At 44.3% G+C, this 14328-nt stretch overlaps 1 protein-coding gene across 1 annotated transcript in view; it reads right to left on the reverse strand.

The window, feature by feature from the left end:
• Positions 1 to 3199: 3199 nt before the first annotated feature.
• Epm2a (EPM2A glucan phosphatase, laforin) overlaps positions 3200 to 14328 on the reverse strand; it is a 47525-nt gene continuing 36396 nt past the window's right edge. Inside the window, exon 4 of the mRNA XM_048354239.1 lies at positions 3200 to 5494. Coding sequence (XP_048210196.1) covers positions 5217 to 5494 — 278 coding nt within the window. The 3' untranslated portion in view covers positions 3200 to 5216. The remainder of the gene's footprint in view (positions 5495 to 14328) is intronic.

Raw genomic sequence — 14328 nt, forward strand, 5'->3', positions numbered from 1 at the left:
GAAGCTTAGATCCAGATTCCCACACATGGTCAAAGCTGAGTGACAGTGTGGGCAGAGAACACAGCAGCAGCTCTGCATACCTAGAAATGTCAAAGACTTGTAGAAATACAAAAGGTGAAACTGATTCTCTCACAGGGTTCAGAAGGAATCGAGCTTAATCCACTTTGGTCTTGGAGCTCCAGACTCCAAAAGTTTATGAGAGAATCAATTTCCATCATTTTGGCCATCAAGAGTGTAACTGTCCTAGCAAACTGCAATACAGGCCCAGAGTTTATAGTGGCTGCTTCTCACCAGAAAATAAATTCACATTCTCTCTACACCTCTAGAAGTTTATCTGTGAAATAAGCATAGTCACATCGCACAAGACTGCTGGAAAGAGTCGATAAGTTGCAATACACCCCTGTAAAAGCACTTACAGAACAATGTGACACTATATACTCTCGGTAGTTATTAGCTATTCTTGTCTTTACCTTGAACTGTACACTAGGCTCTGTTCACTCTATTCCATTATCAAACAAAACATATGTAAATCTCTAACTCTATGAAGTTAAACCTGCAGTGAGAGGATGTAGACAATAAAACAAGTAAGAAAATGATGTAACATGCTGTCCTCCAATTAGTTCTATGAAGAGAAACAAGACAGGGATTGTGGATAGATTGGGACAGAACAGAGTCAGGTCACTCTTCATAGAGTGGTACAATGAGAGACATCATTGAAGGAGGTACAGAAGTAAGCAGTGTGCACTCCTGGAGAAAAAGTAGATTAGGTTGTATCAGTCTATCTTTTGCTGTTGTAACATAATATCTGAGTTCTTCATTTAAAGTAAAGAAACTGAGTTAGCTCAGAGTTTTGGAAGCCAAAAGACCAAGATCAAAGAGCTCCATAGGCTCAACCTGGGGTTAGGATGTCTTGACTATGTCTCACATGAGGCACAGGACTGTATGCCACAGAAGCCAAGACCACGGGCAGTCTTACTCTGTAACAAGTAGTTTTCATAAAAACTGACTAGAATCCTGTGTGAACCATATTAGTCCCTACTGAGAGCAGTGCCTCAACTATCCTGCCAATGGGCCCCACCTCAAAAGTTCTACCATGAGTGACATGATCCGAGATATACTTTTACAGGCTCTTGTGAGGGGGCAGATTTGACAGTGGCGGGGTCTAGGAGAAAAGGAAGGACAGAGACAGGAATACTGTAGAAGACTTTATTCCTGAAATCCAGTGGAAGAGATAAAGCTTGGAGTAGATACACAACAGGCTTCCCTGGTGGAGCCAATGTGATATTTGAAAGAAAATAGGAGAGCCAGGGAAGACTTGGAGATTGAAAACCATACTATAGCTTAAGCATGTCACTCCCTAAATACCCATATTCAACTTTTATGCTTCAAAGTACCACTGTTGGGAAGTGGAGTTCAGTGGCAGGTATTTGGGTCGTAAGGAGAGAGCCCTTGGATGGATTAATGCCTTTCTTGCAGGAGTGATTCATTTTTGTGGGAATTTGGCTCCTTTCCACATGTGCCCACCTGTCCTTGGCTTTCTCCCATGCACTGAAGGAGCACAAAGCCCTCACCAGAAGCCAATCAGATCAAAGCACCATACTTCTGGACTTCTCAGTCCCCAGAATCAGGATACAAAGAAAGCTATTCTTCTTTACACATTCCCCAGTCTAGCCTCTGGTAATCTGTTACAACAACAGAAAACAGACCAAGGCAGGACCTGAGTGAGTGAAAATGTATTTCCTTTGGCTGAATTGGAAAAGATGTTTGGCATAACAATTTAGGGGAGGAAAAAAACACAGTTGCTTCTATTATTGTTCACCTTGTATTTATTATCATTATAATCATTATTTTTATAATGAGAAGTGGCTTCATCAAATTTTTCCATTATTTTTATCTATATCACCCATCATATTTTCTCTTTTTTCTTTCTTTCCTTTGCCCCCCACTTCCCCCCCGCCCAACAGCTACTAAATTACTTCTAGCCATTTTTTCTTTGTGCTGGTACTGGGGTATGAACTCAGGGCCCCATGTTCTCCCTTAGTTTTTTTACTCACGGTGAGTGTTCTACCACAGGGCCATTCCTCCATTTCCTTAGCCAATCTGATTCCTTCTGAATTCATAATTGTCCCTCAGAGAAGTTGGAAAGCTCTTAGCATGCCTCACTAACACAGACATGTCACCTTGACTCCCCTCAGCTTCAGTAGTCTCCCCATCTCCACAGAAAACATATGCTTTTCCTTTTTTTAGAAATGTCACTTTTTTGCTTTTTCTCACTTTAGTCACTTTCTTCCACTTCCCCAATTTCCATTAATCCTTCCGACAATTTTTCTTGCTAACAACACTGACCTCATTCCTATTCATTCTCCTATAATTCCTTAATACCACAATAAATCCCCTGACCTAGGTTCTGGCTAATTTTACTCTGAGCCACAATTACAACTCTTTGGTATAAAGAAAAGCCAGTTGATAGCTTTGGGTCTGGCTTTTGTCTTTTGCTCCTTTTAAAATGAAGGAATTACCTAAATTATCTTTAAAATTAATTTAACTTCTGACTTGGCTCTCTGTGTAACTCTATTCCACACTATCGTATGTGCTTATCCGACTCCCTTTTCAGTCTCTTAATTATTTCTCTCATTCCAGAATCTTAATAATGTTTTTTCACCAGTTTTATGCCAAGCCACGTATTTTTCACTTATACCTGGATATTGGGAAAAAGAGAGCACATAGCATTTATAATTTTCTTAACTTTTGAACATAGGGAAGGGAAGGATAATGTTCCAAGTGTGTAAGAAAGGAACCCTACTTGGGCATTTGTTTACTTGAGTGAGCTCTTCTTTTGATTATCTTAGAGAAAGCTGTGGGGTATAGTTCGGTGGGAGATGTATGCTTAGTCTATAAGGGTCCTGGAATTAATCGCCCGTACTTCCACCCCAAATAAGCATGAATGCCAGAGATGAGAAGCTAATGACATCCTTTCTGCTTTGATTTTCCAGGTACCTTCTTGAAGGTTCATCCTCATTTCTCTGAAGTGCCCTTACCTATGAATTCTTTGTCATCTAAATGTGCCTTTCCATGGGCTAATTTGTGAGTAAAGAACAAAGAAACAGAGTTTAGCTGAGCTGACTATCCCCTTTACAAATAAAAGCCTATTCTTTGAGGTTCTAGGTTAAGTGGATAACATTAAAAAATATTCTGTACATAAAGATCTTCTTCTCTAAAGGCATTTATTTAGCAAAAATGTTAGGTGATTTGAGATAGGGTAGACATCCCATTCATTGAAGACTACATGTTATTCCAGAACACTCTAAATAATCCTAAACTGATTGTGTTTAGCAGAGAAAAAGTGAAAACGTTGGAACTATACCTCAAAATCCAATTCTATTATGGATATTATGCAGAAGTTATACACTGGACATTAAGGAAATTTACACACACTCATGCATGTATAGACACACTTAGGTTTATTAAGAGTATTCCATTTTTAGCATTAAATGTGTTTGCTAATGGGTTCTTGACTACAATAGCTACTTCTAGCTACTTTTAGCAAGAGAACAAATTTCACATTATTCAATGCTGGTTTGTCCATTTAACTTTGTAAAAGTGTACAATTGTAGGAGAAATGTTGACTGTCTATCTCCTCTAAAAAAGCAAATATCACCTCTCTTGAGAGCCATCTTGCCTCTGAATGATACCGAAACTTATTTTCTATCCTTACCCTGGACCCTCTAAATCACTGTCTTCCCTGTCTATCAATACGTTTCAGTGGAACAAAGGAGGAACAGAAAAATACATAGGTATTATAGTTTAACTTTTAAAGTAGGGGTCTGAGTCAGACAAGCATAGCTCTGTACTGCACATCATATGACAATGGGCAGTAGATTTCACCTCTCTGAAACTTAGCTTCCTGTGGACATATTAGAGATAATACAAGCTTCCCCACAGGGGCCGATGAAAGCAGAATTAGATAAAGTAGCCACGCACCTAACATATAGAGATGCTATTCGAGGACTTGTCCTCTTCCTGTGTTCTACCATGTCAGGCACAGTGGGCTCCATGCAGGTCTGTTTCCAGGTCTTGTACCTCAGAAGGCAACATATTGCTCATCTTTGCATATGTAGAACCCAGTGGTGTGTAACCGTGCATGCTAGAGAAACAGCAGGTGCGTGTTGCTTATACTGAGGGTTGAACCAGGATCAGACTCAAGCTTCAGAGTCAAATCTGTGGCATCTGGCTCTTGGGGTTGTTTGGCTAATACAGTTCTTCTCAGGAACTACGACGTCTCAGGCCTGCAGGCCATCCACTATGTTTTAAGGTTGCTCAAGTAGAACTTCCCCATCTAAGTTCTCTTACAACTGATCTGAACACTCTCCATTTCTCACTGTAGAAACTGCTACAGGGGTATCAACCTTATCCAGGGATGGAATAAAGTGAATCAACTGCACTATGCTAAAAAGAACAAATTGTATTGAAAACAACACAATGTCAGATAAATAAGGATTACAAACGTCAGCTCAGCCCCTTCTAGCCACCAGACCCTGGGCAAGTTCTCTACACTCATTAAACCTCAAAACAAACACTGAGCTAACATTTGCTGTCCCATGGGGTGTCTGGGTAGATAACAAAGGCAATGTTTTAAAGTAGACTTTAACAAGCAGGAAGCAGTATGTAGAAGATATAATGAATGGGAAGCCATTGCTTTTGACCTTACTGATCTCTTTAATTCAGGCTTCTAGTTTTATTTCTTCCTCTTGTCCATGATCATCATTTTAGTTCATAAGAAATGCTGAGTGTGTATGTATGTGTGTGGTTCTGTATGTGTGTATACATGTATTGATATGTTATAGTCATGAACTCCACATAACCAGTCTTCAGCACAACATGCCAAAGCCATAAGAAAGTGCTGTCAGGAATTTCTCACATGCAGTACCAGCAAGGCAAAGCAAGCGTTCCTTGTCTGCTGCTAGAACAATGCACAGCCCAACGGCCTTTCTCTCATGAGCCCATCGCAGTAGCCTTTGCACAACATCTCAGGAACACAGTCCAGTAAAAGCATCCCAGGAAGTCACCCTCATAGGAAGGAACGCAGCCTGGAGGAAGAGAACGCACCAAGCTTCATACTTCCGGTGGGGGTCTTTGTCTCTAGATCATTTAATGAATATCATCTCACACCTGTTCAAACAAACGCAAGTGGGAGGAAGGAGAGGCAGCTTGGCCGGCTACCGACTGTACAAGGAAGAAGACATCTTCCCAAATTTCTGGAAAAAGTCTTCTTTTGCCCTGGCCAAGGCATCTTCATCGATGAACACCGCGGGCCTCTTGGCCATGAGGAAGTATTGGATCTTCCTCAGCTTCCAGCCCAGCACGTAGTGGAGCCAGCCGCAGACGGCCGCGGTGGAGCGGCCCACCCCGGCATTGCAGTGGACATACACGTTGTGTCCATTCTCCAGGAGAGCATGCAGGAGACACACAGCCTGGGGCAGCATCTGCACTCGGCCTAGGATGGAGAAAGCACAGCACACACGTGAATGACGAAACCTCCACATCAGAGCTCCTGAGTTCTCGGGGCACCCGGCTGGTACAACCCCATGCGAGGAGACCCCGAGGGGACACTTGGCTTCTTTCCTTTGTGTTTAAGGAAAGATGAGATAGGCGTAAAACTTGCAAGGAACGTCTGTACAGCGCTGCTCCTCTGAGTGACTGTCGCACCGAGGCAAATCCCCTTTGGAAGAAGAATTATCACCTACTGTTCAGAAGAATGTATTTTCCACATCTTCCAGAAGGGTTTGCAGAGACATGGCAAAGGAAACCTACTCTACCCTGCCCATCGAATTTCCCTTCTCAAAATGTCCTACCAGCTCAAGCAGAGCTGAGTAGAGTTCATCCCCATTGGTTAGAGACACAAGCCTGTTCATTGATTAGACAAATGAAATTAGAACCAATTTGATAAGGCTCATTTTCCTTAGTGCAATGGAATGCCTGATACATGCGGGATAATATAATGCTTTATTTCTTCCTTCATGACACTGTGAGCACTACACCTGATTGAATTTCTATGTTATTGGACAATTATGAGCTGTAGTTAGGACCATTTTAGAGCTGCTGTTTTAATGATTACATTATCCAAATGTCTTATCTAACTGGGCAAGGGTGTGCTGTGTGCTGCAGAGCCCTGAGTGGTTCTGTTCCTCCTTACATCCTGTGGGGCAGAGGAACACTTCACAACCATCCTTTGCATCCTTGCACGCGGGAGGATGCCCTGCTCACACATACTCACGACAGAAATCCTTCGTGGGTTGAGGTTTGGGGTCGGTTGGTCAGTTGGTTTTCTGGTGGGTGGAAGGTCATTGTAAGTGACGACCTACACAGCATCATGGGGTATAGTTCTGCACTTCCTTACTTCGGCATTCTCTGCCCTCCATGGAGGGACACCACCCCCCAAAAGAATATTCCTAGGACTACACAGGTGAGACCTGCACAGGTGTCAAAGTGCATTGCCACACGAAGAGTGACGAGAGGGGCAAAGCCGCTTCCTCCAAACATCTGACCTGCAGCCGAGAGCCCATGGCTCACACCTGTAATCCTAACTACTGAAGAGGCTGAGATCTGAGGATCATGGTTCAAAGCCACGCAGGCAGGAAAGTCCATGAGAGTCTTATCACCAATGTATTACCAAAAAAAGCTGGAAGTGAAGTTGTGGCTCAAGTGGTAGAGTGCTAGCCATAAGCAAAAGAAGCCCAGAGACAGAGTCCAGCCCTGAGTTGAAGCCCCAGAACTAGGGGGAAAAAAAAAAACATATCTGACCTGCAAATCTTCCCCAAGCACAGATTTCTCCCAGAAGAGCCACTCTAGTCAATTTATCTTTAAATCTTCTTTTGAAATCCCTAACACATTGCAATCAGGTACTTCTGGAGGAACGGAAGTACTTTTGCAAAATCAGCCTTCCCTGGCTGGAAGGCCCTCTCTCGGTCGCTTTTTCCATCCTACTTCAGGAGTGGGAATCTGTCAGCATAGTATTCTGATCTGTCTGCCTGCTCTTCAGCCCCTTGAACAAAGCCATCTAGAGCTGCATGCACCCCCCAGCAGTTTAGAAATGCTTTCGAAGGAACGATTAGGCATGCCCACTTGGTTGTCTTCTCAGGCTCGACTACGGACTCTCTACTGCCTAGTGCTAGAGACACATGATCTCTGCCTGGTTTCTGAACACACCTGGATTAGGGACACGCTAGCTCCCAGGAGGGTCTGGGTCCATGTCCAGCCTGAGCTAGGAATTTTTTTTTTGGCCAGTCCTGGGCCTTGGACTCAGGGCCTGAGCACTGTCCCTGGCTTCTTCCCGCTCAAGGCTAGCACTCTGCCACTTGAGCCACAGCGCCGCTTCTGGCCGTTTTCTGTATATGTGGTGCTGGGGAATCGAACCTAGGGCCTCGTGTATCTGAGGCAGGCACTCTTGCCACTAGGCTATATCCCCAGCCCCCTGAGCTAGGAATTTTAATTCATTGAAGTCAATAGGCCTGGTCTTGGGATGCTCTGAGCAGAATGGACCTGCCAGACCTTCTCCTTGAACTCCCTTAGAGGTGCTGAGTGTCCTGGAGAGAGGCAGCAAGGTGCAGAAAGGATCAGCAGCACCAGCAAATCGCCTCCCGGTGGTCTCAGCCATAGCACTGCATGGTAGATCCACCACGTGATTAGAGATCAATGGAGGTCAACTCTCCAAGATGTGCTCCATGGGTGTTGCTGCTCACTGCATGGATTCAGTCCTGCTGAAAGGGGCTGAGGCACCTGCTACAAAGTTTCTGGTGGGAAGAGAATCTACTGGCACCACTGGGATGCACTGGTTCTTCCTGCTTCTACTGCCATTAACACCACCTAAAAAGTTCTCATCTACGATTGCTTCTCCCTCCACCCACCCTCCATCCTATGCCTTGACAGGAAGCATAATCAATGGTTTTGATATAGGTTCTTGTCAAGTGCCCAGTCTATGCATAGACCACAGTATGAGCTTCTGGCCTGGGAGTTTGTCACCGAAGCTCAGTTTACACAACATCAAGCAAGCAGCCTGGCCACACAAGATCCACAGACTGGGTCACAGTCTCTTCTCTAGGTGTCAGCCTGCTCTCTTTCTTCAAGGAAGGATCTTCCTCCATGACACTGCTGATGCAAATACCTCCTTTCCTCTTTAAAAGATTATTTAAGAGGCCAGTGCACAGTTGACAAGTTAGAGGGACGCACGCTGGCTTGAGGTTCTCTCATCTCAAATTCACCCTGCTGAAGGGACCGGCAGCTGCCCCATCAGTGAGCCAAAGGCTCCCACCTTCACGCAGAATTCACACACAGGAACACCTCCACCCGTGGCCTCCTCGCACAAGCATTCATGAAGGAGCTATCCAGGTATTGAAGAGAACAGATAGATTTTTAGGAAGGGCACCCATGAAGTGGCCAGGGCAGTGTGCCTATCATCTTTTGCTGGCCTCAGCTAGAGCCCTGGTGTATCTAAACACAACTCTAGTGACTTCACTCTGCTTTGATGACTGAGAAACAGCATGCTGAGGCCTTGCTACCCACAGGGCTGTTCTAAGCTCTCTGCATCAAATAGATGCTTGATAATCACCCCTCCACATCTGTGAAGCTGGTGATATGTTGTCCTCTGTTTTTTAGACGAAGGAATTGAGGTGTTAACTCACTGTGCTCACTCAACTCAGCTCCACCAGACTGACTCCAAAGCTTCTGATCTTAACCTCTCCACTGTGGTCCTTCTCTAACTTACCCGGTTACTGGTACTATCTTCCCAGTTGCTAGTGTGAATCTTCCATCAGTCCTTCTGTGCCCTGCTTCCCTAGTCCTGTGCTGTATGCAAGCTGCATCCTGGTACGTAGCAGCACTTCTCCTAGAGCAGCTCTCTGCACCGAAGGGGGCCCATCTCTCTGCTTTCTAGGAAGCCCAGACCAGCAAGGATCAAAAAGAAGGAGCTGTGTAAAATTCTCTTGTATACAGTTGCCAAATAATTTGGATCCACTCATCTATTGTGGGGCATCTGGGATGTATGTCAGTTGCAGGGAAATGAATGGAACTAGGAGAAATCATGTCAAGTGAGGTAAGCCAAGATCAGAGAGACAAATGGCACATGTTCTCTCTGATATGCAGAAGTTAGATCTAAAATTCATTGGAAGATGATAAATTATAAAGGATTCTAGACATTCACATACAATGAGACCAAAAGAGGACATTCTTTTTTTTCCCAGTCCTAGGCTTGAACTCAGGGCCTGGGCTCAATTCCTGAGATTCTTTTGCTCAAGGTTAGCACTCTACCACTTGAGCCACAGCACCACTTCCAGTTTTTCTGTTTATGTGATACTGAGGAATGGAACCCAGGGCTTCATGCATGCTAGGCAACCACTCTACCACTAAGCCACATTCCCAGTCCAGGACATTCTTAGGAGAGAATCACAAATGCACAATGCCTAAGTGCCTCTTCATATTTATATAAAATAATATACATATTGAACTCCAAGATATGGAAACCAAGACTTTTCATTGTTTTTCAGTTTTTCGTTTTTGGTGAATCTGCCTTGTTTACCTTATAAATGATGCATTCATGTGCATAGTTTTGGGAAGGTGGTAGGGAAGGTACAGAACCCTAGAGGAAAAAAGTGCAGCAGGGTGCTCACTGGACATTGACGAAAGTGAACTATACAATTGTGAGTGGAGCTGGGAGGAAAGGACTGGGAGAGAATGGGGGAACAGCTGACACTGCCCGAAAGGAAATGAACTTACCTGACTCGTGTAAAAGTAACACCTCTATGCATCACCTCTATAATAACAATAAAGTAATTTTTAAATTTTTTTATTGTAGAGGTGATGTACAGAGGGCTTACAGTTACATAAGAAAGGCAATGAGTACATTGATTTTATGACAGTGCTGCCCTATCCCTCATTTTCTCCCACTTTCCCATCCTGCCCTCCATGCCCCCGATTCTCCTTCCCAGACAAGTTGTGAAGTTCCAACATAGTGTCTTGTGCGTATCACTGTTCCATTGGTTCCCACCATTCCTGTGATTCCCCTTCCCTCCTGCAAGTCAGATAAACTTGTACAAGACAAAGGGTACAGAAATAAAAAACAGTGACAACAGGGAATAAGCCAAAGGAAAAAAGAAAAAAGAAATGGCTGCAAGCAGGACACTTAAAAAATCCTCTTGTTTCCATTTCTTGGGAGTTCATTTTGATAAGCATCATTTTATATGGTCATTGCATACAGCTATTGAGACATTGTGATCCTCTGCTAAGAATATCTTAGACAAATTCTAGTTATTACAAATGAGGGGCACCATATATTCTATGTTTCTTTGGGTCTGGCTTGCTTCCCTTAATACAATTTTTCCAAGTCTTTCCATTTTCCATTTCCTTATGAATGGGGCAATGTCATTCTTTCTGACGGAAGCATAGAATTCCTGTGTGTGTGTGTGTGTGTGTGTGTGTGTGTGTGTGTATGTGTGTAACACATTTTCGTGATCCATTCATCTACTGAGGGTTGATTCCATATCTTAGCTATGATAAATAATGCTGGTAACTTTAGTGTAGCCTTGTTTGTGGTCATTTGGGTGAATGCCCTGGAATGGGATTGCTGAGTCACAGGGAGCTCTATGTTTAGTCTTTTAAGAAATCTCCTTACTGCTTTCCAGACTGTTTGAACAAGTTTACACTCCCACCAGCAGTGTGGTAGCATTCCCTTATGGCCACAGCCCTGCCAGCATCTGTTATTAGTAATTTCCTTGATAATAACAATTATAGATTGTGTGAGGTGGCATCTCAATGTTGTTTTTATTTGCATAAAAATGAGTAATAACGTAAATGAAAAAAAGAAGGCCCTCAGGGTCAAGGTTCACCAGGAAATACCCTGCACAACAGGGTCCATGTCCACCAGAGCACCTAATGTTCAGATTTCCTATACACTGGCTCCACGTACAACTTAATTTGAGGAGAAAACTTTCCATTTATAAAAAGACAAAGACGTAATATCTCAAGATAAGGCAAAGATCCAGATCTTTTTATGTAAAAGATTCCAGATTTTAAATGTTGGCAACTGAGTCGAAAATTTATAAACCATATGTAGGTCAAACAGAATACCATCTGTGTTTCTCGCTTTGGGATTTAGAACAGGCGTTGGAGCTCAGTAGATGTTCAATAAACATTCCTTAAGTGCACAGATAAAAAGAAAAACAACAAATAAAAACCTCCCAACAATCCTGAGTCACTCTTTAGATCCTCCTACCACAATTTCCGAGTCACGCCTGGTCGAGGCGGATCCAGTTCTGGAATGATGCCAGCATCCCGAAAGTGAAGCACGCATTGCACAAGTCAAGATGGCGAGATGGGGAAGTTCACTTGGGCAGGTAATGTGGAGCCCCGTAAAGCACTAGAGGCTCAGACAGGCTGGCCAATGGGCCCGAGCGGAACGCTTTACCTGCAGCTGACCTTGCTTGCAACCTTCCATGGCTCAATTCTCAGCCTTTCTAACACACACATACTTCCCTTTCTACAGAAGCATATATATGGCTGAGCATATTATTATTTTATTTGGGCCTATCTTGTTTTTCCATCGAGAGCTTACTATGGATGAGGTCCATTCTATCTGTAATAACTTTTGGAAGAAACTTCATGTTTTAGGACTAAGCTTAGAGTCCTAGCTTCAGGACGTTCACAGCCCTTTGGTGTTGATGGCCTGCCTCTATTGTTATACACCAGTGAGACAGAAACTGCTGGGTCTACTTTCCAGTGCAGGAGCTATGGGGTGAGTGTCCCCTAGCTGGGGCCCAGGTGTCCTGCCTCCAGGGTCAGTCAGTGTCTGCACAGTGGCAGTGCTGTGCTCAGTCTGTTGAGTGAATGAAAACCGATGTGACTGTGACCACAGAGAGTGGCTCAGGACTAAGTTATCTGGGAGGCCAGGGAGGGCCACGCCCCCTACACAGCTCTGCATGAACCAAGGTCAGAGCTCTATCTGAATTCTCTCCATGGGAAGGATGTTTTCATGAGCAGCTTTGTTCCATTCAGATGAATCCCGAATTTGGGAGATGCTCTTTTTTTTTTTTTTCAGGAGAATGGGACAAACTAAATTTTAAAAAGAAAAAAAAAGAGAGAAGGAAAAGAAGGAGAAAGAAATCTAACCCCCGCCCACCACTGCCCCCCCCCCCCCCCGGCCCTGTCTGCAGATGAAAAAGTGTACAGGAAGGATGGCGGAAACAATGGATGGTAACAAGTCTGTGACAAGCAGTAAGGGCAGTCCAGCCTAACAGACTGTCCTCCTTCCCAGAGTTAATCTGACAGCCAGCATTATGCTGCTGCTCAAAATGCTTCCAAATGCATGTTGTTTTTTTCCTCTAGAGTTCTAAAAATATTCTGCTGGTTTAATCTCTGTGTGCACTGTGCTATTGTTATGAACTGCATAGATGAAGCTATTGTAAAATGTTGCTCTGTCAGTCAGGAATGGGGCGTGGGCATTAACTCTTTGACTACTCCTCTGGGTTAAGCTGAACCAAACAAGTCCTTTATTTAGCCTTTTGGGCCTGTTTCCGGTGGGAGCTTTCGTGTCGCTGTCACCTGGGCAGCCACAATGCGGCACTAACTGCTATCTATGTCTGGCACCTGGTGACCTACTGCCCCACCAGTGGCTTGAAGACAGCTACAATAGTTCATTAGGGATAAATCTCTGTCAGACACCTGCAGAACTCAAGATAGTGAGCAAATGACCTGTTTGCCATCAGAACCATCAGGGCCTGCATGGCGTGGCAGACGGTGGCTCAACTTCTCCCAGCCTGTCTCCCATAGTGCCCCAAGCGGTAATGATGCTACAGAATCTTTACCAAAGCAGCTAAATTCCACACGCTCTCGTCCCAACTATCCCAACAAGTTTATCTGTCTCAAACCAGAGGAACACGGTGAGCAAGGCAAATGCAACCTACTTTTTTTTTTAATTCCCAGAGAAAGGATGGAGCTCTTAAGACTAAATCAAGCTTCTGTATACCAGATTACCAAAAGGAATAACCAAACTATCCATAAATCTCCCCATCGCTGAGAATAAAAATTGGACCCCATTTTCAATGATAGGGGCAGCCTGGCCAGGAGGACAGTTTAAGGTCCAAAAGAAGCCAAGGAGGCAGCTTCCCTGTGGTCCTCCGGTGTGATGTCTTGCTGATCACGGACTCTTGGAGGCATAAGCAATCTCCCCTGCAGCTTGTACCTTTGCATAGCTCCAGCTGATCGTGGATGTAACAGACTGAAAATGTGTCAGTCAATGAAACGTGCCTGAAGAGTATGTTTGGAAGTGCAGGAAGACGTTTCATAGTCTTGTGTCTGGGGTGATTTTCTGGATCCAATTGCAAACCTTGAAATCTAGACTGGGTATCTTTCTACTTCTATTACCTGGTCAAGCTTACTTAACTTTTTGTTCCTTACTCTCTTCATAAAAGTGGAATTAATTACAACGTCTGCCCCGATCTGTCTTGTGAAAATTAGACAAATTCATGCATTTAAATTGCCAGGGAGGGTATTTGATGGGGAGGAAGGGTTGATGGTACAAATGTTTCTTGAGTCCCTATCTGGGCTTCACTGACTGTTGCCTTCTCCCCAGAAAGTGCAGGGTACCACACTGCCTCCGCCTATGAGAGTTACACAGCTCTCTGCTGCCCCCTGCTGACACATCATTGCCATTATCAGCATAACGATCCTCTCAGACACAGTTACGGCTACCCACTCCCCATTGTAGACTGTAGCCTGCTCTACAACCAAGCTCACATACATATTGTCCCTCTAAACTACCATGCTTTCTGGATCATTATTCTACTAAACATATCCTTCCTGCCTTCATCTCTCCCTGTACCAGCCAGGCCCACCTGGAATGCCTGGCCTGGCTGTGCTCCTCCACAGCTCTAACCCTCCCAGAGCACACTGCTCATCCTGTCACGTCCGTTCTTCTCTTCGTCATCCTAAGTTTTGACCTCATCTCTGCCTTTAGGCCAGAACTCTGCCTCTCCGGCATCACAGGGATGACCACACTCTAATTCCCTGTTCACCAAGGCCTCCTGTCCAGCGCTTGCTCAGTCAGTGATGACTCATGACCCAGCACATTACCTCCCACCTTCCTGCAGTCACCTCAGCTCTTAGCTCAAACCCCACTCCCCAAGGAAACCTTTTGAGACTATCTGTGATTTCTCATAGCAATGTCTACATATCATCCTAACACCAAAATGAACCATACCTCTCTACTTCCTTTTTTGTCTCATGCTCCTAGTGCTGGCCATCCCTAAAGGACTACAAGGCTTCACGATGGCCATTGTGCCT

This window comes from Perognathus longimembris, chromosome 9, assembly GCF_023159225.1.
Source record: "Perognathus longimembris pacificus isolate PPM17 chromosome 9, ASM2315922v1, whole genome shotgun sequence".
NCBI classification, from domain to species: Eukaryota; Metazoa; Chordata; class Mammalia; order Rodentia; family Heteromyidae; genus Perognathus; species Perognathus longimembris.